Source organism: Oreochromis aureus, linkage group 15, assembly GCF_013358895.1.
Source record: "Oreochromis aureus strain Israel breed Guangdong linkage group 15, ZZ_aureus, whole genome shotgun sequence".
Classification (NCBI taxonomy): Eukaryota; Metazoa; Chordata; class Actinopteri; order Cichliformes; family Cichlidae; genus Oreochromis; species Oreochromis aureus.
Window position 1 is genome coordinate 20,598,331 of NC_052956.1, and position 24,915 is coordinate 20,623,245.

At 41.8% G+C, this 24,915-nt stretch overlaps 1 protein-coding gene across 1 annotated transcript; it reads right to left on the minus strand.

Annotated features, from left to right (window-relative positions):
* Nucleotides 1-160: 160 nt before the first annotated feature.
* Nucleotides 161-24,905, minus strand: cad (carbamoyl-phosphate synthetase 2, aspartate transcarbamylase, and dihydroorotase). The gene is made up of 45 exons (XM_039598672.1): nt 24,769-24,905; nt 24,499-24,671; nt 22,967-23,106; nt 22,660-22,789; nt 22,382-22,524; nt 21,907-22,048; nt 21,645-21,816; nt 19,265-19,450; nt 19,029-19,138; nt 18,672-18,814; nt 18,400-18,531; nt 16,506-16,739; nt 16,193-16,414; nt 15,913-16,101; nt 15,008-15,132; nt 14,323-14,456; nt 13,842-13,954; nt 13,062-13,226; nt 12,894-12,979; nt 12,481-12,727; nt 12,094-12,192; nt 11,359-11,583; nt 10,979-11,161; nt 10,674-10,892; nt 9,544-9,711; nt 9,254-9,436; nt 7,977-8,081; nt 7,286-7,534; nt 7,091-7,172; nt 6,491-6,657; nt 6,158-6,322; nt 5,941-6,072; nt 5,548-5,749; nt 5,271-5,461; nt 5,002-5,142; nt 4,823-4,912; nt 4,067-4,205; nt 3,531-3,724; nt 3,354-3,428; nt 2,988-3,200; nt 2,693-2,818; nt 2,451-2,606; nt 2,256-2,357; nt 1,626-1,720; nt 161-1,368 (listed from the first exon to the last, which is right to left on the minus strand). The coding sequence occupies exons 2-45, from the start codon at nt 24,587-24,589 to the stop codon at nt 1,269-1,271; spliced, it is 6,705 nt and encodes a 2,234-aa protein (XP_039454606.1). The 5' UTR covers nt 24,590-24,671; nt 24,769-24,905; the 3' UTR covers nt 161-1,268.
* Between the last annotated feature and the right edge of the window lie 10 nt (nt 24,906-24,915).

Below are 24,915 nucleotides of genomic sequence, written 5' to 3' on the forward strand. Positions count from 1 at the left end.
GTGGCCAATTTAGACATGACCTTTGCCAGTACTGAGTCAGGATGATAGATGACCAATCATCCGTAACTACAACAACAACATTCAAACAAGCCATTAAATACTTATGTTACTAAAAATTCTGAAATAATTTAATAAATGAAATCAACCACAAAGAAAAACATCCTTTTTTATCATTTATTTCTCCACATGACACAGAAGTTGTTCAACACTTTACAAACATCTGTTTGGATTTTGATAAAAAAAAATTTAAAAAAAAAGTTTATGTCAACGCTAGCAGTGTAAGAAATTACTGACAGTTACGGAGATTACCCCAAAATCATCAAAGACTGTGCTCTGAGGATGTTTGTGCGTTTCCACTTTCAGCTAATGCAACACATTTGAAAACAAAAAAGGGGGAACAGGAAACAAACATTTCATAAAACAAAGGTGTCACAACTCTGAAACAGACTGAAATCATGATACAAACGTGTGCAGTAAGTCGTATCGTACCGTTATACCCATGTAGAGCTGGAAGGATGAAAGTTTTCAGATAAACTAGAAATATGTTAGCGTTTTATTAGTTTTGCTTTTGTTCATGAAAAAAAAACAACAACAAGCAATTGGATTGTTAGATGTGGTAAAAACATTTTTTTCTCTGTATTTTGAAATTTTCTTTATAAAAACCTCGAGGTGTAAACCACCATCGCTGGTTTTCAGAGCACTGTGCCAACCCAAACAAACATCTGATGAAGCAGGTCCAGTAAATTGGTCTAAACATAAAAATGTGCACATTCAGGATTTATCCCCTTTGACATCCTCATTGGTCCCTTTAAACAATTAATCAGACGCAGCAGCTGCAAATTTTACTCAGATACCAAAAATATATATAAAACATATATATTGATAGTAACAACCACTTCCTGTTTCTTCCCTTTGCTCCTCGATTTGGCTCATCGATGCACAAACACTGATCATCTCATTTCATTTTAAACAAGACAGATTCTGGTTCTATATGTTAATTATGTTAATGGTTTTAAGACATGTAAAAATAAAGGAATCTTGAAATACAGCAGGAAAGAAAACAAGTAAACATTTGTGTGACTGGAGAAAAAAAAGTTCTGTGTTACAGCAGCATTTTATAAACTTTGACTCCGTATTAAATCTAGTATTTAAACCTACTTGCACCCCTCGGGGCAGGAAATGAGAAATGTATAGATTTCAGAAAAGATACTGTGTCTAACATTTTTGTTTCTCTGACAGTTTGTAGGACAAAGAAGCAGCACACTGAGTTATCGGCCCAGTACGGTGGCCAGCAGGGCCATTCGGATGTACATGCCATTCTCCGCCTGACGGAAATATGCCGCCCTCGGGTCTGTGTCCACCTCCACACTGAGAGAGAAACAACAAAGAGAAACAGATCATTAGTCCACTTAATCAAGACAATAGCAAATAATCTAAGGTGGGTTTAAAATGGACTACAAATAAAATTCAGTTCAAATTTAAGTTAGTTAAAAGAAATCATACTGAAATTAGACATTGTACACAAAACATGACATTTTTGAAGGCCATTTAAGGGCTCAAGCAACATTTAAACAACACAGCTGGAACTGATATTGTTGTCAGATATTTGACTGAGTGTGTCTCACCTGATTTCATTGACTCTGGGCAGCGGGTGCATCACTACCATCTTCTGTTTGGCTCCAGTCATGATGTGAGGAGTGAGGACGAACTGATCAAAACACTGAGAGAAACAACAGAGTCACAGTTAAAGATCAAAAATACTCTAATCTTATTTTACTACAAATACTTCAGGATCATCCAGTCACATGAGACCTCAGCTGATTGGTTATGTCTGCACCTATGAATGCTTAGCTAAAGGCTTCCACGTCCATATTTCCCCACACATCTGTAGAGGGGTGAGGGAACGCCTTCTTTCACAGCATATCCTCTTGTTTTAAGACAATTCTATACAATAGTTTTGCCTCCAGAAATATTTCATTTGGAAAGAACTTTGTGATGAATAACTGAACAAATCAGCTGCTTTCCACTAAAGATGAACTCCAAATGCAGACAAACTCCAGCTTCACCACCACTGGAGTTTGCAGTCCAGAATAGTGGATTAGGGAAAATGTCACCATGAGACCAACTGAACGATATCAAAACCGATTACCAGGCCAGCATGAGGCAGGAAGCATCAGGCCTAACTACAGATGTGCTGTGAGGATATGTCAGTATCTGTGTCACAAAATAAAACCCGTCAGTGAAATGAAACTTACGGCTTTGTATTCCTCCTCAGACGCAAACCTCTCCTTCTGGATCCTCGTCATGTAGAGGACGTCGGTGTCAGGCAGAGCCTCCTCGATGCTGTCAAACTCCTCCTGCAAACCAACATTTTTTTTTTTTAAATTAGCAGGTTTTCATATATATTTGTGAACACTGCTCTTTGCTGTGTAACCATATTTAGTCCTCACCTGTTTGATGCCCTTTGAGGCTACGTAGCTGATGATCTCTGCTGGCATGTGGAGGTTTTTGGGAGCCACGTAGCGCAGGGTGATGCGGTACTGGGTCAGCAGTTTGGCGAGGGAATGAACCGTGCGGCCATGTTTCAGATCTCCAACCATCGTTATCTGACAGACGCCACAGTTTTAACATGTTTTCATGTCAAGTTTTAATCTGGCTGAAGATTAAATTAAAAATGAATCATGTCGCTCACCGTCATGCCGTTGACCGTTCCCAGCTCCTCTCTGATGGTGAAGACGTCCAACAGGGCCTGAGTGGGATGCTCCCCGACACCATCGCCAGCATTGATCACCGGCTTACGGCAATGACGGGACGCGCTCTGAGGAGGAGTCACGTGCATAAAATATTAAAAACTCATCTTCAAACTAAGCAAGCATCAAAAAACACAACAGGATGCTGCTGCAGTTACTTTTATGACCAATTAGTGTTTATTTTCTGTTATGTAAAGACAAGTTTTATTTTAAAAAATCTATCCATCTAAAATCCACCTCTACAGCTCCAGGTGTTGGGTGACGCAGCACGAGGACGTCAGTGTAGCAGCTCATGGTCTGGACAGAGTCCGCCAGCGATTCTCCCTTCTGCGAGGAGGAAGTGGCCTCGCTGAAATGGATGACGGAGCCGCCCAAACGCTGCATGGCCGCTGCGAAGGAACTGCTGGTGCGAGTGCTGACCTCATAGAACATGGAGGCCATTACTTTACCCTGAACAGGAAGGCATGAGGAATGAGGGATTACTTTAAGGTACCTCATCATTCTATAACTTTGGTCATGTTTGATACGAACATCCACCATCGTAACAGCATATAACTGAAATTAGTGAACAGTGCAGTAACATGAGGCACGTTTACGAGATACCTTGAGTATTTCCAGGCTTCGTTCCTTCTGAACCATCAAACGTAAAGAGTGAGCAACATTGAACAGGTGTGAGATCTGAAACAAAAGAAAGACACAAAAATAAGCTTTTTCTCACACCCGAGATCTTGTTTATGCCTGTCAGCATTCCCAGAGTGTGTGCTATCTTCTTCAGCGTACCTGCTCCTTGCTGAACTGTCTGACAGACAAGATGTGCTGTCCCACCAGTGGGTGAAGCAGAGGAGACATCTGCAGGTGTGACACCTGACCAGGAGGCACCTGTCCTGACCCAGACTGTGGGGACAGCAGCCTGGACAGTGGGGGAGGATGGCTGTAACCGTCAACAGCAGCGGCTGGTGGGAGCATGACCATCTCTGCGGGGGATGAGAGTCGCAGTTTATCAATGATTGGAATACAGCAAAGATGTTTCGCTGAGAATCAGCAGGAGAACATCAAACAACTTTAATTAACCTTGTTTTTATACGGCAATGAACAGTTCTGCCATACTTGATTAATGGACATAACAGCTGAACATGTGAAATGATATGATAAGATAACATCTGCTTCATTTTTCAACCCCTTGTTTTAACTTATTGATACCTTTTGCCTAAAGAAAGCTTTAAAAAAATCCCAGGTACAAAGGCCAGGCAGGCTGGTAGGCTGGAAGGCTTATAATACACTGTTAGAAACTCAAAGCATTATGGGAGCTGTAATACCTGGTGGCAGTCCAGGATCAGAGGCACGGTGGATGCGGGGCGGCAGCAGGTAGCGGCTTTCTCCACCAATGCGTCGTGGGCTCGCAGCTCGAGTCCGCACTCCATCCCGGGGTGGAGTTGGACGCCGACGCTCAGGAGTCTGATGGAGCAGAATTAATGTACATGAAACACATGAAATAATACCCACATAGAGGAGTTCGATAAACACTCGAAACAGTTCTAAGTACAGGCTTTAAATGTTTTCATCTTACGTTTGTAATTAAACTCTGTTAGCTGTGCGTTCACCAAATTCTGTGAACTCTTTAGATGTCATCTACGTTCATAAGACAGAAGACCGGGGATATAAGCACCGGAAAAGAGCTTCCTCCAAACGGTGGCGTCTCAGACCTCTTTCTTAGAAATAAAGTGAGGAGCTGCTATTCCTCCACATCTCAAAAGGAACAAGTAGACGCCTGCTGTTTGCCTCCTACCAGACATTTCAAGCATGGAAGAAACACCAACTTTAATCACTGATCTGAACCTCTCGATTGTGTTTGCTGTGCCTTTTACAGCATTTTAAACTAATTACATCTAAGAAGTTTTTTTATTCAATGTGTTGAATGAAATTCTAGTGTTTTCTTTCAGTTACCGTTACTTAGCATTAACTAGCAGATATCTGCTGCTGTGTGCACTTTCTTCATGGCTATTGCTGTTAAAAAACATGTTAGTGTTGGCAGTGTTGGTCAGCTGCATTATTACCACATTCACTTTTATTACCATTGGAGTTTCTTTGACAGGTTCTGGAGGATGGGTGGAAGAAGTGGGCCAAGTCTTCACATCCTCACCGTAACCTGGAGGCACGAGCACCTGAAGGAGCCAGGACACGTACTTTATTAGATCAACTACATTTATTCTCTTCGTTTTCTTGTTCAAAAGCAAAATGCATGAATGCTGACCTGGCCGTCGATGTAGGCCACCTCTCCTCGCAGGACCACGCGGCGAACTTTACCTTTCACCTTCATACCTTCAAAGGGAGTCCACTTAGACTTAGTGAACTGCATGGCCTGAGGAATAACCCACTCCTGCTCCAGGTCCACCTGAAAGACACGTAATTGATAAATACATAGGAACATATTTCGTCAGAGTATGGATAAGCTGTTAACTGCATAAAAATAATGTCTCCTTAAAATGAATTCCCTATAATTGTGCGTGTTTGTCTGTGTACCTCCACGTAGGTGTTTTCCTGAACGGGCAGGTTGAAGATCTTGCGTGGATTGTCATAAAGACGTCTGATAATATCATCCAGAGTCAGACGTCCATCACTGACGGCGGTGAGCAGCAGAGGCAGCATTGTTTCCAGACCGGGGTAACCAGGAGGAGGACGCTCACTGTTCTTCTCGTCTACAGAGTGAGGAGCTAACAAAACAACAACCCTACAGTTCAGGACGGTCGAAGACAAGTCGGTCTGCATGATTGGTGACAGAAAATGAATGCTCTCTAACCATGGTCTGTAGCAAAGCAGTCGATAATGTCCAGATTTTCCCAGAGTGCCTCCATGTCCTCGCGTGTTCCCAGCATGGGTCGAACCTGCGCTCGACCGTCGCCGATCTGCGCCACATTATCCTCGCACAGGAAGAGGTGGTGAGGGGCGACCTCGCATGTGACCTGGATGCCCTTCTGCTTCGCAGCACGGATTATCAGGATCTGAAAACCATTAAAAAGTATTAAAACTGTAGGAAAGAATAAAAAAAATTAAGATAAGATGCACTTTAACGGCTGAAGCAATCGATAATAAAACAGACTAATTAAAAGTAAAATACCTCAATAATCCAATAAAATTGTTTAATAAAATAAAAGTTGCATAAAATTAACAACAATAAGAAACAGCTCTTTACCTCCTCTTTCTTGGCCACGTGGCAGATGTGGACAGGTCGCTGGTACAGCTGGGCCACCATGAGGATCGCCGCCACCGTCTGCTTCTCAGCGTGAGCCACGATGGGCATCTGCTTGGGCCATTTCTCAAAGTGCTTTAAATAGATCCACATGGTTAGGCTGAAGCATCTCTAATGACCTTCCAGCAACACTTAAAATCCAGCCATTGATTCAGCCTACCTCCATCCACAGGGAGACGTTGTCCATCTTGAGGGTGGAGTACGTGTCATTCAGGTACATCTTCAGACCGGCGGTCTGGCTGGCGATGGGCGGCAGGAGAGCAGCATTGTCCGTGGCAGCGCCCACATACAGGGCGTAGTCGCAGCGGCTTCCTGCTTTGGCTAACTGGTGGCACAACATAACAGGAGTCAATGTCATATTGCTTAAAAATTTTACTGAATACTGAAGTACTCATTTCTAATCTTGTCCATTCTGGTCACTGCCAACTAAAATCTTAACATTTCTGCATTAACAAACAGGAGCAGCCAACAGATTAAAAAAATGTGGGTTTACCTTCTGGACCAGAGCCAGATTATTAGCATCAATGATGGCGGGGGAAGTGTTGGGCATCGCACACACCAGGGTCACTCCTCCTGCCAGAGCAGCTGCTGTGCCTGAGGAGAAGTCCTCCTTATAGGTGGCGCCAGGCTCCCGTAGGTGAACGTGGACATCGATCAGACCTGTGATTCAATCAAAAACCAAAATACTTCACCCAGTATCTTTGTACTAGTTTGTCTACATAGTTCGAGTTCAAATATGTAGACAAAAACTGAAAAAAAACTGTACCGTCTGAATTTATTTGTTTTAGTTTAAAATGAAAATTTGTACTATTAGTGCAACTAATTAGTACAGCTTTTAGTAAGATGAAGTATTTACTGTTTAAAGGAACTCAGGTTTTGAACAACTTTGCTTTAAAGACTCAAGAATTCCTGTTTCAGAAACAAACATCAAAGATGACAACTTGGACCTGCGGCCACAGTCAGAGGGAATAACTCTGAAAAGGATTCAAAAGGGGTTTCTATTCATTTATTTCTGTCTTATCCAAAACGATCAGAGCTCTACAAAATTCCTACAATAATTTTAGTGTTGTTTTTGCTGTTTACGACCACTCACCCGGCAGACGGACGAGTGTCTGGGATGCCATGCTGTCAATATGAGTTTTCACTGGTGGAGTCCTTCCAATCTGACGAAGAGCCTGCAAATGAGTCACCCTTTATTATTCATGTTCCCATAGAACCATATCACACAAAAAAAACCCTAACAAAACAAAAAACAAACAATTCCTCCCCCAAAAAACAGATCGCGTACCTGAACAAAGAGCTTGGTGCACTTGATATCGATGATGAGGGGGACGGAGTAGTCGATAGCCATACGCCTGGTCCTGTAGCCTTTGGTGACAAAGGAGGAGAGCCTTCGACCTCCGCTGTTCCTCATGGAGAGGTTAATGACAAGGTCGAAGTGGTTCTCCTCCAGGTAGTTCATGATGCTGCGCTGCTTCTCTTTGGTGGCGCATTCATCGCTGTCGTACTCCTCAAACGGCCAATCGATTGCAGTCACCTGTACAAGGAGACAAAAGAAACTTAAAGACAATATCTTAAAGAGTCTTAAAGTTTCTATCCTGTTTCCATCCTGTCATAGATTAATACTTAAAATAGAGTCTTATTAAAGTACTTAAGTGAATGCCACAATTATGAACAATGAAATTTATTTAGAAATTTCATTGTATGCTGTTTTTCAAAACCTCTAGCAAAATAAAACATTTTTTACAGTTACATTGTATCCATGTCTAAGTGCTGCTCATCTGGAATCTTTGGTTTAATGTGCAATTCAAGAGGAATGATAAAGATGGGTTATCAGGATTAAAGCATTTAAAAACAAATATACGTAAACACGACCATATTCATGAGTCAGTCACAGATATGCCGCTGCAAAATAACTCGATTTTGATTTAAATAAAGTTTGTTACTCCAAAAAAACGAGCCTGTGTTAAAAGAATTACCTTGACTCCATGCTCTGTGTAGAAGTCAGCCGTGCCCATACTGGCATACAGGTCATATCCCAAAGACTCCAGGGCCTGCACGGTGGGCAGCAGCTCACTCTTGTTCTGCAAAAACAAATCAATGCAAATAGTTTGGATAAACAATAAAATCATAACATCAGTACTGAAAGCTGGAAAAATCTATTTCGTTTACTATGTTTCACACAACCGGAACACTCTGTAGATGCTCCTTAAAATCAGATCACTCTTAAACTTCTTAAATCTATTGTGGTAAACAGAGAGTTTCAATTTCAGCTGATCTTATCTGGCACTGATGGCCTTTTCATACAGTTCTATTTGCTGTTTTTTTAACCCAGCATTCATATCTTTGGATGGCGGGAGGAAGTCGAAGTACCTGACATGAACCCAACCAGCCACTGGGGGAAACACAGAAAGGCCCCGGCCTACAAAACCTGCCTTTTAATACTGGTTGGTGCTGGTTGACCTTTAGATTCAGTGTATGTCATGCCATGTAACAGAAGTTACTGTTCACTGTTTTATTAAACTCTACAACAGTCTACCCCACTTTCTGAGGACTAATCCTTGATTTTGACCATTTATGACTTAATAATAATAATGGATTCCATTTATATAGCGCTTTTCGAGACCCTCAGAGCGCTTTACAATTCCTCTCACATTCACACACTGGTGGAGGCAAGCTACAGTTGTAGCCACAGCTGCCCTGGGCCATTGCGCCATCGGCCCCTCTGGCCATCACCAGAGGGGCCGGTGAAGTGTCTTGCCCAAGGACAGACAGAGCTGGGGATCGAACCAGTGCAATATTCTATATTCAGTGCAAACAGATCCTAATATTTCAACACAGCAGAAAAAATGTGCTTAGATGATTTTTATTCCATTCATGTTACTGAGATGGTTTTGATCAAGTTTAACTGCATCTGGTCTCATGGTGATAATATTTACAGTTATCAGCTGAATGTGGTGGAATCATCAACAGCTGCTGCAAAAACAAATAATCAAGGTTTGTTGCTTGAAATGGTTCATTTTCTTGTTAGAAGAGCACCATCATGTAGCAGATGCATAAAATCTGTTGTTTATTCCCATGTGACTGATCAACCACAAAAACATCTGCCAAACATAACCAACAGTTGTGACTAGACTTTAATGTGCCACTGAAATGCATCATTCCTACTACCGGCTGCATCACTTATGAGCTGAACTCACTGTTCACATCTGGATCCCCATCTGTTGTGTTTTTGTCAGTCAAAACCTTTAAGTACCTTATAGCTGCCGATGGAGAGCAGGATGTTCTTCTTGGGGATCTTGAAGCCTGTGGAGAGCATGGCTTTGAGGTAAGCCTCGTACCGGTTCTCCCCAAAACAGGCTACTTCTCCGGTGCTGGTCATCTCCACCCCGAGCACCACATCAGCTCCGGCCAGCCGAGAGAAAGAAAACTGAGGGACCTGGAGGACATTTGGTTCGAAGGAATCCGTGATGGTCAGTGAGATGAAAAAGACAAAAGTGATTTAACATGAAGGGAAATGTTTATGATTGCTTTCACACTACTTACCTTGACGCCCACAATCCCTTTCCCTTTCATCAGGCCCACTGGCTCCACGTCCTCCCCCATAATGTACTGGGTAGCCAGAGCCACCAAGTCCACTCCCAGTGTCTTGGACACAAAGGGGAAGGAGCGAGAAACTCGGACGTTGCACTCGATCACTTTGAGCTGGTCATCCTGAGAAAACACACACAGCACCATCACAGCGGTGAATAAATATTCTGAGCAGTGCTGATAAAAGATATAACTGTCCTTTGCATAATTGACACAGCTTAATTTTCATAACTTGATCAGGACCTTCAGGTTCTGTACTTTACAATGTAAAACACCTTAAAGTAACTGACAAACAATGCCATTTGTGGTGGCTGTTAAAGGGAAGAAACATTGTAGCTTGTTTTCCCAGTTCTACAGCAAAAGCATCACATTTACTCCTATTTTTCATAGGGCTTGTTAGTTTGCTTGCTCTGCATGAAGATGACATAACCCTTATATGAAAGTCTGACACCAAGCTCAGCTTCTCTCAAAAACTAACACTGCATTAATCTTCGCTTTCCTGGTGTCCTTGGTACTCGCGCTAACGCATTGTTTTTTTGTGTTTTAAATGAACCCAGCAGCCTTTTTAAAAGGTTCAGGAGCACGATAATGAGGTCACCTGAAAAAAAAAAAAAATCCATGTAGCACTTAAGTACATGCAATATTTTCAAATTTTACTCTGTACTGGAAGACTTACTCATTTTCAAGATTCTCTCAAATAATTTTTCTCTATATAAACTAAGTTTTTTTATTTAGGCGTCATAGTTCTGGAAGAGGTCCAGCCAACATTTAGGGATATGTGTTTTTTTTATAGGTGGCCATTTCTGACAGCAGGTTGGGGATTAAAAAGGCCGATTATGCTTGGCTAATTTGAGCAGCTGTGCCAACTTTACAAAACTATACGTTTTCACACCACAACTCCCTGTTCAGCCTTAAATGTTGGAAGAAGAAGAAGAAGAAGAAGAAGTCTCCCTAAATCTGACTCTGTTTATTACCTGAATCTGGAAAATACTGTAAGAAAGCTACATAAAGTATCAGCGTTGGGTAACAATTTAAATTCACGTCCTCAAAAACAGCATTTATCAGTATTTCCATGTACTTCTTACCTTTGCAATTAACTGCAGGTTAAATGGCCCGGTGACTTGCAGCTCCTGACCGATGGCGTGAACGATCTGCATGATCCTCTCTATGGTTTTCTGATTGAGGTCCTGAGGCGGTGTCACCAAGGTGGCGTCACCAGAGTGAACTCCAGCGTTCTCCACGTGTTCAGAAATCGCAATGCCCATCACTACACCGTCACATGCCACAGCGTCCACGTCTATCTCCTGCGAAATTTATAAACAGTACAGCCTCAGCTCAACTTGATCATATTTGGCAATAATTCTGCTGTAATTATCGTGTCTTTAACTACCTTAGCCTCCTGAATGAATTTAGAGATGACCACAGGGTGTTCCTTGGACACTGCTACAGCGTTACTCAGGTATTTCTCGAGGTCGCCATCGCTGTAGGCGACGTTCATGGCCGCGCCGCTCAGAACATACGAGGGGCGAACGAGGCAGGGATAACCGACCGTCTCGCAAAACTTCACAGCAGACTAGAGCGAAAAAGAAACGTAAACATCATCGAACGCTGGCTTTGCAACTATTTTTCTTAGTGTTATATATACAATAGTAAATAACAGTAAATATAATTTACTAGCATATTAATGCAACATTTGAGGGTTAAACATCTTTAACTTTACAGGCCGAGACATCAGTGACATAAAACTAGCTTATCGTCAGTCTGCTGTACCTCAGTGTCTGAGAGCTCCTTCCACTGCGGCTGGCTGATGCCGATGGTGTCCAGCATTCGGGAGAACTTGAACCGGTTCTCAGCGCTGTCGATGAACTCGGGCGAAGTCCCCAAGATGTGGCACTGCTGGCGGTGCAACGACATGGCAATGTTGTTGGGAAGCTGGCCTCCCATAGAGAGGATCACTCCCTCTGGGTTTTCCCTTTCATAGATGTCCATCACCACCTGAAAGACGCATAGAAATACTCATCTCTAACCACAAAACACTGCAGATTAATACGTGTACAAGGAAATTAATAACAGGTGTGGAAAAGACAGCTTTCAGCCAATAAAGTAGACATGATACAACCACAGGGTGCTTGTCGAATCCCTGTTAATTATCTTAATGCCTGAAAGGAAATAATTTAAACTGCAGAGACTATGAAAATGACATAAAATGATAAACATAACAATAAACATTCTGGAGCTCAAGGAAGATACTTATAAATGTGACTGACTCATCTGCCAGCTGTGTAGGATCATTCTTCCAATTTGATTGAAACATAAAGGAAGGATACAGCTATGATATTCTTATTTTACTGATTTACTTCTGGTCTTTACTACAGCTAGAGCGTTAGAAAGTTTGAGGGGATGACTTGCAACAAAGAGCCCAGAGGCTAGTTTCACCCAAAATGTGAGACTTGAATCAAGTCACATTCATCACAATCACAGTTTCAAGTATCAGCTAAAACTTACCTCAAAGGAGATCTCGTCGAAGTAGAGCCGGTCACACATGTCGTAGTCTGTGCTGACTGTCTCGGGGTTGTAGTTCACCATGATGGTCTTATAGCCCATCTGCGAATGGTTTGATGCTTATTTAGTAACATTGGATTATTGGCTCTGGGGTGTAATAATACATGTAATAAGCATCACAATAAATGACAAAAAAAAGATCTAAATTTGTATGTTTTTTCATAAATAAGTAAATTAATACTCTCACGCTAAAGAAAGTAGTTTAGTAAAGGAAATGAACTGAGACATGGAGGCGGTTCTTCCTGCTCCCTGGGTTCAATTTCAGTGAGGTAAAAGATTAACTCAGTCACAAAGAGAGTCTCCAGGATGAAAATCTCATGTAGACCTTACCTTCCTGAGCTCTGTGATGCACCCAACAGCGCACCAATCAAACTCCACGCTGCTGCCGATGCGGTACACGCCCGAGCCGATCACCATGACGTGCTGATCGTTGAAGCTCAGGTCGTCCTCTGTGCCGTGGTAGGTCAGGTACAGGTAGTTTGTGTAAGCCGGCCATTCAGCCGCCACTGTGTCAATTTGCTTCACCACTGGCAGGATGGACCAATCGTGACGCAGCTTTCTGACGGCCAGCTCTGTGCTGTGAGAGGGAAACGTGGATTTAGTGATAGAGGACAAACCAAGGAAGTTTGGATTCTTTAATAGCACTTTATCTAAAGTAAAATTTCATACTGATAATACACTAATCAAAGAGAAAGTTACCATTAAGTTAAAATAAGACAGTGATTATTTCCTTTCCTACCCACCTCTGTACAGCCAGTGCTATCTGCTTGTCTGAGAAGCCCAGCTGCTTGGCCTTAAGCATCACCTCTGGAGGCATGGTGCTCTCATCCTGGACGGAAGAAAATTAATCCAGCATTTAATCCATTCTGAACAGCTCTTAGTTTTTTCATGTTATGTCTTATGGGCCTTACCTGATTGTAGGTCTCCAGCAGCAGCTCGTGGTCGGCGATGTTCTTCATCTTGTGCAGGAACCAGCGGTCGATTTTGGTCAGCTCATACAGCTTTTCCACAGTGTAGCCAGCTTTGAACGCTGCCGCCAGCACAAAGATACGCTTATCTGTGGGAGTCTGCAACTCCTGGTAAGCAGAGGAAGCACAACAACTGTGAAGTGATGTGCTGCTAGTTATTTGCCAGCCATGAGCATCAGCTCAGATATTTGGGCTTATTTTCTCAAAATAAATAAATACAAATAAATCAGCCACATACACAGTAGCAGAACATGATTAACAGCATGCAAAGAAACATTCCTCAAAAAACCCAGAAGCAGGAAGCATTACAATAGTAGATAGCTCAGGGGAGAACTGGCACCATCTATTGGTCCAGTTAAGACAGAACAATATAGTTTTGACCTTTTAAAATGTCCTTATCACAATCATTTATAGAGTCACCATCCTAATAGAGGTCTAGTAAAACAGATTTACATGCTTTAATGTGCTGCACCATTACTCATCCTTAAAAGCCGATGGCATTGCATAACAAAAGCAAGGTGGTGACCTATCGGGTAGTGCACTAATGTTGTGTTCTGACCAAATATGAAGCAAATCATTGCATGGTTGGCTGAAAATGGTTAAAAATCTTTCAACTTGGGATAAAGTATTTGCTGACATTGTGCAGTGAACAGGTCGTGCAGCAGCAAGGTATTTTTTAACCAGTACAACCATTTAACCTGGACTTCAGCTTTGGGAGGTTACCTTTTCAGAGACAGGCTTGATGGTGTGGTCGAAGCCAACACAGTTCTCATCCACCATCCTCAGAGCTTTCTGGAAGGCTTCCTCAAAGCTACGACCAATAGCCATCACCTCCCCTGTTGAGGAAAAGGTTCAAGCACTTAGCACAACATCCATAATAAGCACCTGACTTACTGGCTTCTCTGTCTGCACAGGTAAAGATTAACTTTATGATCAAACTCTGAAATAAAGCAGTAGAGTAAAACTTTAATGCCCTCATCAGAAATCTGCTGTGATAGCAGTGCAGAAAAAATAAAGAAATAAGAACAAAGAAATAAATAAAACACAGTAGATGCAAAAAATGACCATCTGAATTTATTGTTAGCTTTACCGAGACCAAACTTTGTTTCCCAAACATTTTAAAAACACTAACAGTACTAAATCTACTACCTATTTACAATTTGTTACTACATTTTTTTGTTCCCAGCTCGTGTTTGCCTCTTACCAACACTCTTCATGGAGCTGCCTATCTTGGTCGAAACCCTGAGGAACTTGCTGAGATCCCAGCGAGGCACCTTCACCACACAGTAGTCCAAACTCGGCTCAAAGTTTGCCGTCGTCGAGTTTGTGACTGAGTTTCTGGACAAAAATACAAACGCAAAAAAAACTTTTATTAGTAAAATGTAAAAAAACTGCTCAAAGCAATTTTTGTCAAAACAATAACTTCAAATTAACCAAACTGCCAGCTGTGCAGGTGATGAATATTATCTTGTCACCAACATTTCCAAATTTCTTTGCTGATGAAAAATTGTTGAACACATTTATACCCAAAAATGATTGAATTTCAATGATCAGATGTCTTTAAGTGTAATGATTTACTAGCTAGATGTTTCCTGGCTCTGTGTGACACTGTGGGGGTGACTATGCAGGTAAGCACAACAGGTCCACATGCAGTGAAGGCAAAGAGTCTGTGCTGCCTGACTTTACAGGCATCTATGCATCACAACTGTTTTTTGGTCATTTAATATACAAAAATTCATTTTAAGCTTGAATACATTAAACCGCACTTAAAAAAAAAAAAGTTCAGTTTGGCAGAAGGCTGGAACGTCTTTGTTGGATGTCATAATTCTTTAAAAGCAGAGAAACCCCTGGTAGTTCATTATCTGCCATCCTTAAGCTGAGAGACGTACTTGAGCAGCGGCAGCGGGATCCCCAGACCAAGTTTAGCTGCTACGTAGGCCAAAGGATAACCAGTCGCTTTACTGGCCAGAGCGGAGCTCCGTGACAGGCGGGCATTCACCTCAATGATGTAGTACTGCAACACATTATACACAGAAGATACAATTCAATCAGGGATGTTATGGGAATTAGACCAGGAACAGGAATACCAGCTCCCCATGCACACAAGACCTGTTTAGAGGCCTGTACTAATACATAAAGCCTATTCATACAAATCTATTCCTGGTTTGTATGGAATGAATTTACTCAACACGGTCACATTGATACCTAAAACAATTTTCTTTTAAAACTAATTGAACTATAATTTACAGAGGAAAGACTTTGCCGTTTCTTCAGATTTGATTGCGTTGCAACGCGCGTTTGCGTACATAAGATTTTCTGGAGGAGGACAGATATTTGTTTAGAACTCTTAAAGATGTCGAAGAAGCGAGCTCCTTTAAGCAATTACTTTGGTGTTCCTCCACCTCCAAAAAATGGCAGAAGGAGTCCGAACCGCAAAAGAAGCGCGTGTTCTCGGAAAAGTGGTTACAGGAGGTGAGCTGGCTTCAAACAAGTGATGAATGCACAGAGACGTGGTGCAGAATATGCCGTGACAATCCCACTATAGCGGACAAAAACTTCTTATCTGGTGCGCGTCTTTTATTTTGACAGCGAATGCGCACCTGCGGACCACTTATGTGCACCCCTGTATATAAACTGTATATACTTAAAGTCATGTTACCACCCATGCTTATTTGTATATACCTACACTTTCTGTACATTACTGCATTTCCCTGGCTTTATAATAAGGAAAAGCATAACAGAAAATAGTCCTATTTGTGCTTTTCATCACCCAGGTCTTCACATGTATGCTTACCTGTTCAGATTCGGGGTTAAGAGCGTACTGGATGTTACACTCTCCCACGATGCCAAGATGTCTGATGACTTTAATGGCCGTGTTTCTCAGCATGTTGTACTCGCGGTCGTTAAGCGTCTGACTGGGAGCCACTACAATGGATTCCCCAGTGTGGATACCGAGGGGGTCGATGTTCTCCATATTACACACCTAAACAAGAGGAAACAACAGTCATTTTAAATTACCCTCAGTTTTTATTAGTGAGTATAAACTGTTTGTTCTCTGGTCTCATTTTACTCACAGTCACACAGTTGTCATAGGCATCCCGGACCACCTCGTACTCAATCTCCTTCCAGCCTTTCAGGGATTTGTCCACCAGTACCTGAGAGGTGTGAGTGAATGCTGCCGTTACCAGAGAGGTCAGCTCCTCTCTGTTGTTGGCAAAGCCGGAGCCGAGGCCTCCGAGAGCGAACGCTGAACGAACCAAGACGGGGTAGCCAAGACGCTCAGCAGCCGCCACCGCCTACAGCAGAGTTAATCAGATAAATTTAGACTTCACTGGGGCAAAAAACAAACCAGAAGCTATTAATTTATAAGCGAACATGTCTCCTCACCTGTTCCACCGACAGAGCTGCTTCACTGGGAGCTACATGCTCATTGATCTCTTCCATTTTCTCCACAAAGATTTTCCTGTCTTCGGTCATCTCAATGGAGGAAACAGGAGTTCCCAGAACCTGCACCTTATACTTCTCCAGGATGCCCAGCTTGGTCAGCTCTACACCGCAGTTCAGAGCAGTCTGACCTCCAAAAGTCAGCAGGACGCCGTCCGGGCGCTCATTTTTTATCACCTGTAACAACAAGATAGAATGACACAAAGCACTCACAACACATGAAAATGAGACAAACAGCTCTGTGGATTTCACACTGGGAATGTCATCCCGTCCAAGACATTTTGAACTCTGCAACTGAACTAAAAGCAGCTTAAGTGATCTTTTATTTTTTATGTTTTAGCCTTTTAGCCTCTTCGTTTCCACTCTATACTGCCGTATGATGGATGCCAGGTAGAAAGCTGAGCAGGGACTTTTAGATCTTTGAGCCAGCACATTTGTACAGCACATTTGTACAGCAATGTATTATGAACACTGAAACTTAAAAATAAATAAAAATAATAACATAAACTACATTAAATAAAATAGGAACTGGGCAAAGAAGGTAAAAATCTGAGGGAATATTTGTCCTCAAACTATTGTTTCCTTTCATTCTCATTATTAATCTGTACTATTATTTCTTCCGTTCTTTAATTACTGGCTGTTGTCACTAAATTGCATCTATATAAAAACCAGAGTGGAGCAACTAGCTCGCTCTAGTCCACCAGCACCACCCTTTATCTTACATGTTGAGTTCCATGGAGCCGTGGATTTAAGGGCTGTAACACAAAGCTCATGTTTTGCCTTTGCTTTTTAAATGCTAGTGCTGCATTCAAGTGTTCAACCAAACAATGTGATGGACCACGTAAAAGTTTTTCATATCCACAGTAAAGAAATAAAAATAAAAGGTTGCCCTAGAACCCACTGTCCCAGTTCCTACAATACAGACACAAAAGAAGACTGAACTACCTTCAACAGTCACTGTTAGAAAGCCCACTGTTTACACATTATTTGCTTGGTTGAAGTGTTGTGGTTTGTTTATAGATAGTGTTTGCGCTGTGGAAATTGATATGTCCTACGTCATTGAACTCACCATATCTATGCTTACGCTCCTTGAATGCACCACTTGGTGCCTTGTGCTGCCAGTCTGCCTTTGTAGCTGCTAATAGCCAGCATTTTTCCTTGTGTCCTCTCACCAGCATCTCGTGGTTTTTGGTTTATTGCTGTGTGTGAATGCCAGAAGGTGAGTTCTGTTTACATGATGTTGAGGATGTCAGCTGCTATTGTGTGTATTTGTTACCTCGTGACTATGCTAATGTTATTCTATGCTAATACGCTATGTAAGCTACTAAGTTAGTTAATGCTAATTATAAATCTTGTGTAATTGTTGAAGTTATTATAGACGTGAGTGTTGAATACAGTTCCTTGTGCTATCTCTGTGCTAGAATTATGTCTGGGCATGTTGAATGTTTTGTGTGCTGTACTGATAGTTGCTTTATGTATCGTTACTACAGACCACAGCTGAATAAATCTCCTAAACTTGGAAGCTGCCTCCGTGGTCTTTAATGGGAACACACCCACCATACCTTGCCGCTCTAAATCAGCTAAACTCCTGGAGACAACATTCTCTCCATTTTAGTCACCAAAGCTACAAACACACCTGTACAGAACTGCTCTGTGTTCTTTGGTGGGTTGAGATTAATGTGAGACCCCTCAGTCTTTTAGACAAACACAATCTGGGGTCAATAATGACTGATCAGAAAAAACAAACAAACAAAAAACAGTTGACCTACAAACTTCACTGTGTCCACAGTTTCTCTTCTTTCATCAGTCACAGAGTTGCAACAGAGAGAATCCATACCTGAGTGACGTACTCTGCTGTAATCGGCAGAAAGTAGACTTTGTCAGCCAGATCTTTGGAGGTCTGGACAGTGGCAATGTTGGGATTGATCAACACAGTCTGGATATTCTCTTCCTTCAGAGCCTTAATAGCCTGGAAAACAGAGCAGAGTAACATCAGCAGGAGCACAGAAAAAAGTCCTCTGCGCTCAAGTGTTCTTCTTTAAATCCTGAATTAACCCACTGCTTTACAAACAGCCCAAAATAAGACCAAAAAGCTCCTGTTTCACAGACCTGCGAGCCGGAGTAATCAAACTCTCCAGCCTGGCCGATGGACAGTCCACCTGAGCCTAGGATGAGGACTTTCTTGGGTCTGACATGCCCTTCAGCCTTTGGGGAACCAGTGAAAGTGAGGTGGTCCATCAGACGCTGCTTCACTGGAAAAATATCACATACAAATTGCTACTAATTAGTCATTACACAAGCCAGATTTACAAGGGTTTCTCTCCTTCACAGGCATAGTTACATTACTACTATTAAATACCAATTACTACTGAAAACTACAAAAGTACATACAAAAGTAATTTAAAAATAAATTAATATGCACCACAACATTTAAGATGATAAAAAATGAAAGTTAAATTGGAATACCAGATTTTCCGGTGTTGCCCTCTTTATGGTCTTTCACCGTTTCTATGAAGACATCAAACAGGCTGACCAGATCTGTAGGCCCAGCCATGTGCTCTGGGTGGAACTGAACACTGGATGAAAGGGATCACAAATCATTTAATTGGGTTTTTTCCGACAGTACAGAGGCGTTTAAGCCACCAGAGCCAGTTACGTCTAGAGTGAATCACCACTGGACTCCATCTTTCACAGACTGTTACCTGAACAGAGGCTTTGTGTTGTGTACGATGCCCTCGTTGGTGTGGTCGTTAGCATTTGTGAAGAGCACGTCCCAGTCTTTGGGTAAAGTATCAGGGTCGACAGCGAAGCCGTGATTCTGACTGGTGATGAAGCAGCGCTCTGTCCCATTATGGATGCACGGTTGGTTGTGTCCACGGTTACCATACCTGAGAAACAAGAGAAAATAACACACTAATTAAAACATTAATTAAAAGATTAATAAAAGACATTTTCCATGATTAACAAAATCTATAATTATACATTTAACTTAACCAGGGAGCCCTCTAATGAGGCATTATTACAGCAGAAGCTTTAATTAATTTGGCCAAAGAGGTTATACAGGTTATACAGTTTGTTCAGGTTTACTGTTAGTTAGCAGGAGTACTCGAAAAAGTCATCAAGTTTTTTCTTGATTTGATTTTTATGAGAAAATATCAGAAATTAATCCACATCCAGACATCTTTCTGGATCCAGTGACTTCACTGGCAGAGGTAATCAGCATTAGTCTGATTTTCTTGTATTAATCTCCATAAATTAAATTCTTGACAATCTTCTCCATAGTAATATCGCGCACAACAAATATCTTTCATAAAAACAAAAATTCATTTTAAAATTATTTAAAACCTAAACCAGAAGCCACTATAAGGAAAGGCTTGGCATTCAGTGATTCCTGAAAAGAAATCTACGGGGAAATGCCAAAGACGGTGGCTGTCCTGCCTCTCCCTCAGAGTTTGTCAGCACACTCCATCCATCCATCCTCTTCTGTTTATCTTTATCAGGGTTGTGGGGGGCTGGAGCCTGTGCCAGTCACTATAGGACAGTCTGTCACAGGGCTAACACATAGAGACAGATTCACACCTATGGGCATTTTAGAATCACCAGTTAACCTTAGCCGAGTACCCGGAACATGCAAACTCTAAACAGGAAGGCCAAATGGTGGAGCTGAACTCGGGGCTACCGTGCTGCCCCACTACTCTGGATTACACACTTAATTAAGTGACCAGTGATTCTGACTGAGTGGCAAGACTTCTAAAAGGACTTAATCCTAACATGAATTTAAGCACCAATATAATCCAGCTAGATCCAAATGGGGCTTTAGATTGTTCGTCCAGGTACAGACAAAGCACATTTTAGGACCACTTGTTTTACACTTGTAGTCTTTCAGAAAGAATCTCCATGAACAACCTGTAATCTGATGGGATGCAGGCCACATTTCAGCAGGACACAGGAGGAACACATGCTGCCCACTCTGACCTTCAGACTCAGCCTGATAAAGCTGCCATCGGCGAAGTCTCCCATAATAGATATGGCTACAGAATTTGGCAGACGTGTTTATTCAGCCTTTTTCATAACAACGAAGCTCAATCCAACCCTCCAGTGATCATAAGGGAGACGCCAGACTGCTGAGGACAGCAAAAATCTGCATTTCACAAAGAAAGTGTGAGAGTGTGAAAACCTGTGTATCTAGAGAGAGTAGAGGGTGCCCTCAGTGACCAGAGGGCTCAGCAAAAGACAGACATCGGTGAACGCATCACTACAGATTCACTCAACTTTCTACAGCTCAACCTTTAAAAGGTGCGTTCAACCGACTGGCTAATGTGTGTTGCGTAATCTTAGAGACAGTTTGAAGGCGTTATTAACACTTGTATGAGTCAGGAATGTCAGCGACAGGAACACAATGATCTTGCCAAGAAGGCTTGCAAAATATGAGGACAGCGAGACAGCATTTACCGCCAAACTTAATGTTCTATTTCACAACTTTAAGACAGGTCCACATCTGCACTAGAATATACAGCGAGTTCTTCCTTCACGTGTGCTCACCCTTTCCACCAAAGGTCATGAAATTCAGCTTGTGACCAATTGATTCATCTTTGAAACACAGTTCAAAGGGTTACAGTGAAGCGCAGTGGTTCTCACAACAGTGCAGCTGTGGGGCCGGAGCAAAAATATGGAGCAAAGGTAACTTGAACAAATTAAAATAAAAAGTTACACCATCCACCTTCACAAAAATTTCACTCTGGATCTTTTTGTTGTTGTTGCTCATGATATGTTTTTTCTTGTGCTTTTAAATCACTTGCTTTTTTAGTTCAGCTCCAGCCAACAACACTAGCAAGCATTGGCTAACAAGCCTGCGGTAGGGGTTTCTAATTTATTACAAAGAGAAAGAGGTGTGTTAAATTAAAGAAATTAGTAATCATGTTAAGTTTACAATACTGAAAATAACTGAAGACATTTGTTCTTATAATGGAGCACCATTACTTTGTGATAGTAAACGTTGGTAAAAGTTTAAAATCACTTAAGAATCAAAGTTTAACAAATTTATCTTTCAGTTTATGGAGGTGTTGAGTTTGAGGTACTCACTTCATCTTGTAGGTCTTGGCTCCGATGACCAGAGAGAGCAGCTGGTGTCCGAGACAGATGCCAAAAACTGGCTTTGGTTGGTCCACAGAGACCACCTTCCTTACGTTGTTGATGGTGGCCTCACAGAGCTGGGGATCCCCGGGACCATTACTGACGAACAAACCATCAAAATCTGGAAAAAGATGAGAAACAATCATTTATGTAACCACTGATAAAAGTGGTTCCACTGAAAAAAATCCCCGACATAGCGCGTGTTACTGACCGGCGGTGTCCAGCGGGTGGTTCCAGGGCACTACAGTAACGCGGGCTCCTCTCTGAGCCAGGCAGCGGATCTGGTTGTACTTGATGCCACAGTCCACCACTGTGATACGAAAGCTGCCGCTAGGATTGAACACGTTTGGCTCCTGGAGACAACCAAACAGGGAAACATCTAAATATCTGACAGGCACAAAACAAGCAGCAAGCTACCTGTTAAACAATATGTTTTGAGACAACTACAGACAATCTAGCTTTTTAATTTATTTAGTTCAAAACCTCTTACTTGAGCTGGAGTGTGGGCACTAAACCTTTCTTATGTTTTAGAGCTTTAATTGCCACAAAAAAACCTTCACAAAATTAGATCCACAGATCAAATCTCCAAGTTTCTAGTTTATCAGTAACATAAATAACGGCCTCCATTAGCACTCGAGAGCTGGCAGAGCTTCGATGGGACTGTAACAAAACTCCTGGTGGGTTACCTTCATGGAGACCTCTTGGACCAGGTTCCTCTTGTCGGGATTATCGAAGGGAATACTTTCCTCAGGAGTCCCATCCACTATCAGCTTCCCCAACATGGTCCCCTTCTCTCTGATCTTTTTGGTCAAGCAGCGGGTGTCAACACCTGAAGAAAATGGAAACAATTTGTAGCATTCAAATTGAAAAGTTTGCATCTGATTATTTTATGCATTAATATTTATTACAGATGCTGAGCAGTTTTCTAATTAATTTATGCCCATTTTTATTCTGGGGTTCTGACCTTGTAATCCAGGAATGCCTTGCTCTTTGAGCCACTGGTCCAGTGACTTGGTTGAACTCCAGTGACTGGGACTTTCAGACAGTTCTCCAATAATCAAAGCAGCAGCGTGGATCTTGTATGACTCAAACCACTGAGCAAGACAACAACAGATAAGACAGTGTGTTTTATCAGTGTTAAGACTTCTTTCATTCAGATAAAACTCTGTCCCACAGAAGAAAAGAAGAAAAATCCTAATTAGCTTTTCCACTTTAAATATGTTAATAAGTTTGCAAATGAACTTTGACCTGGATTTTAAATAACCGCTTACCTTGCTCAGCCCAAACTCTCCCTTTTCATCCTTCGGCACACCGTAGTTGCCAACCAGAGGGTAAGTGAGGGTCAGCAGCTGGCAGCGGTAGGATGGATCAGTAAGAGCCTCGGGGTATCCCACCATCCCCGTCTGAAACACTAAACACACAAAACATTCTTGAGTACATCGTATCAACTACGAGAGCTTAAATCTGCCACACAGTTAATAATAATTAGGTTTTTTCTTTAAAGAGTCAGAGAATAATCATATTAGCAAGAAACAAAAAGGAACTTTCCGCTGCTCCATTATTCACAAGCAGTAACCACAGGAGGTTGCTTTTGTGTTTTCATTGGGCAGATTTTTACTCCAAATGCCAAGCCCCAAAAGGACTCTTTGTTTCTTCCTGGGATAAAACCAGGAATTTTTTACTTGTTAGGTGAATGTATAAACCACTACACTAGATACAGGTCAGAAATGTAATATATTAAGACTTAATTATGGTTTCATGTTTGAGAAAAACAAAACAAAACAAAAACAAAGGCAGTGTCTATGAATCCAAAAGAGTTCTTCTTTTTTTTAAATGCACACTGATGCACTTTCAATAACAATTAAACTCTTATGATTAGGACTTGGATGACTTGTTATCAGATAATTATGATTCTCTCATATTTAGTACAATTATATATTTGTATCTCACGTGCTGTATCTCAGATATCCAGTTTTTTCTTTTAGTTCATAATATACAGTCTCATTATTAAGACATCCCACATTAACTGATATTAAAACTATTTCAGTCGTTGCTGTTGGAAAATACAGATAAATGTGGAGTCTCTTGTAATCTGAGCGATCACTCAGACTAGAAAGTGCAATAATTACCAGTATTTCCCATTTGATTAACATGAACTCATGAACTCTACATATGATGACTGTTTATTGAGAACGCAATGTGTTTTTCGATCTCTATAGTCGATTATTTTATTGTGTTCTATCTACTTGTGTTTCTGTAATAAACTTACGAAGGGATTATAACACCTGGGTGGAATACAGTCGCATTCCACCCGGGTATACGTCCTCCGTCCAGTCTACGCTTGAATTTTTTTTAATCATTTTAACGTTGCGTTACTCATCTCTGCAGTCACGCATATCGAATGTCAAAATCTGACCTGTTCCAAAATCACTATTATCTTATCTTTAATTCGGCATGTCTATTACGACACAGCAAGCAGTTTCCTAGTCACATCTGCCTGCCAAAATACACACAGGTGGGCGCTGAAGGTGGACGCGCTGGCTGTGGTGGCGTGACTAAATTCCACTCTTTTTCAATGGAGTTTGGCATTGAGGGGAAAACGTTGCGAGAACTTGGCGCTTTACAGCTCTGAACCATGAGCGTCTTGGCACAAAGGAGCAAACAACATTACACATCCAGATTACACAATCTACCAAAGCAAATGTTTAACCATGCCCATGGTGAGTTATATTATACACAGGTGGATTATGCACAATAATAAACTGAGAGTCTGAGGTGAATTAAAACAGTATAAAACACGTACCAACTTCTCCGGATACCGACATGCTTGCACCAAATTGGCGGCCTCTGAACGTCGTCCCGTCCTCCAAAATCAAGGTTGCCATCTTTGCCATTTTTTGTAGTGATTACAGCTGAAGCTAACTGCAGATACCGATAACTGATGGATTTGTGACGAGCCCCAGTCTCCACGTGAACCTTGTGCCGCGCGGAAGCAAGAGATGTAGATGAGCCTGAGTCACAAAATACTTCAAAAAACACGAATAAACATGAGATCTGGTGGCCAAAAACAAACCTTTGAGTGTTGAAACGAATCCAATTTCAATCCGGGAACACCAAAACAAAGGAAATATGTTTAGGTCGACAGTTTAGAGTTTGTTCGGACGGGACGATCAGACCAATGTGTTCCACACGCGCCGCCAGCCGCGTGGAAGTCGGGCAG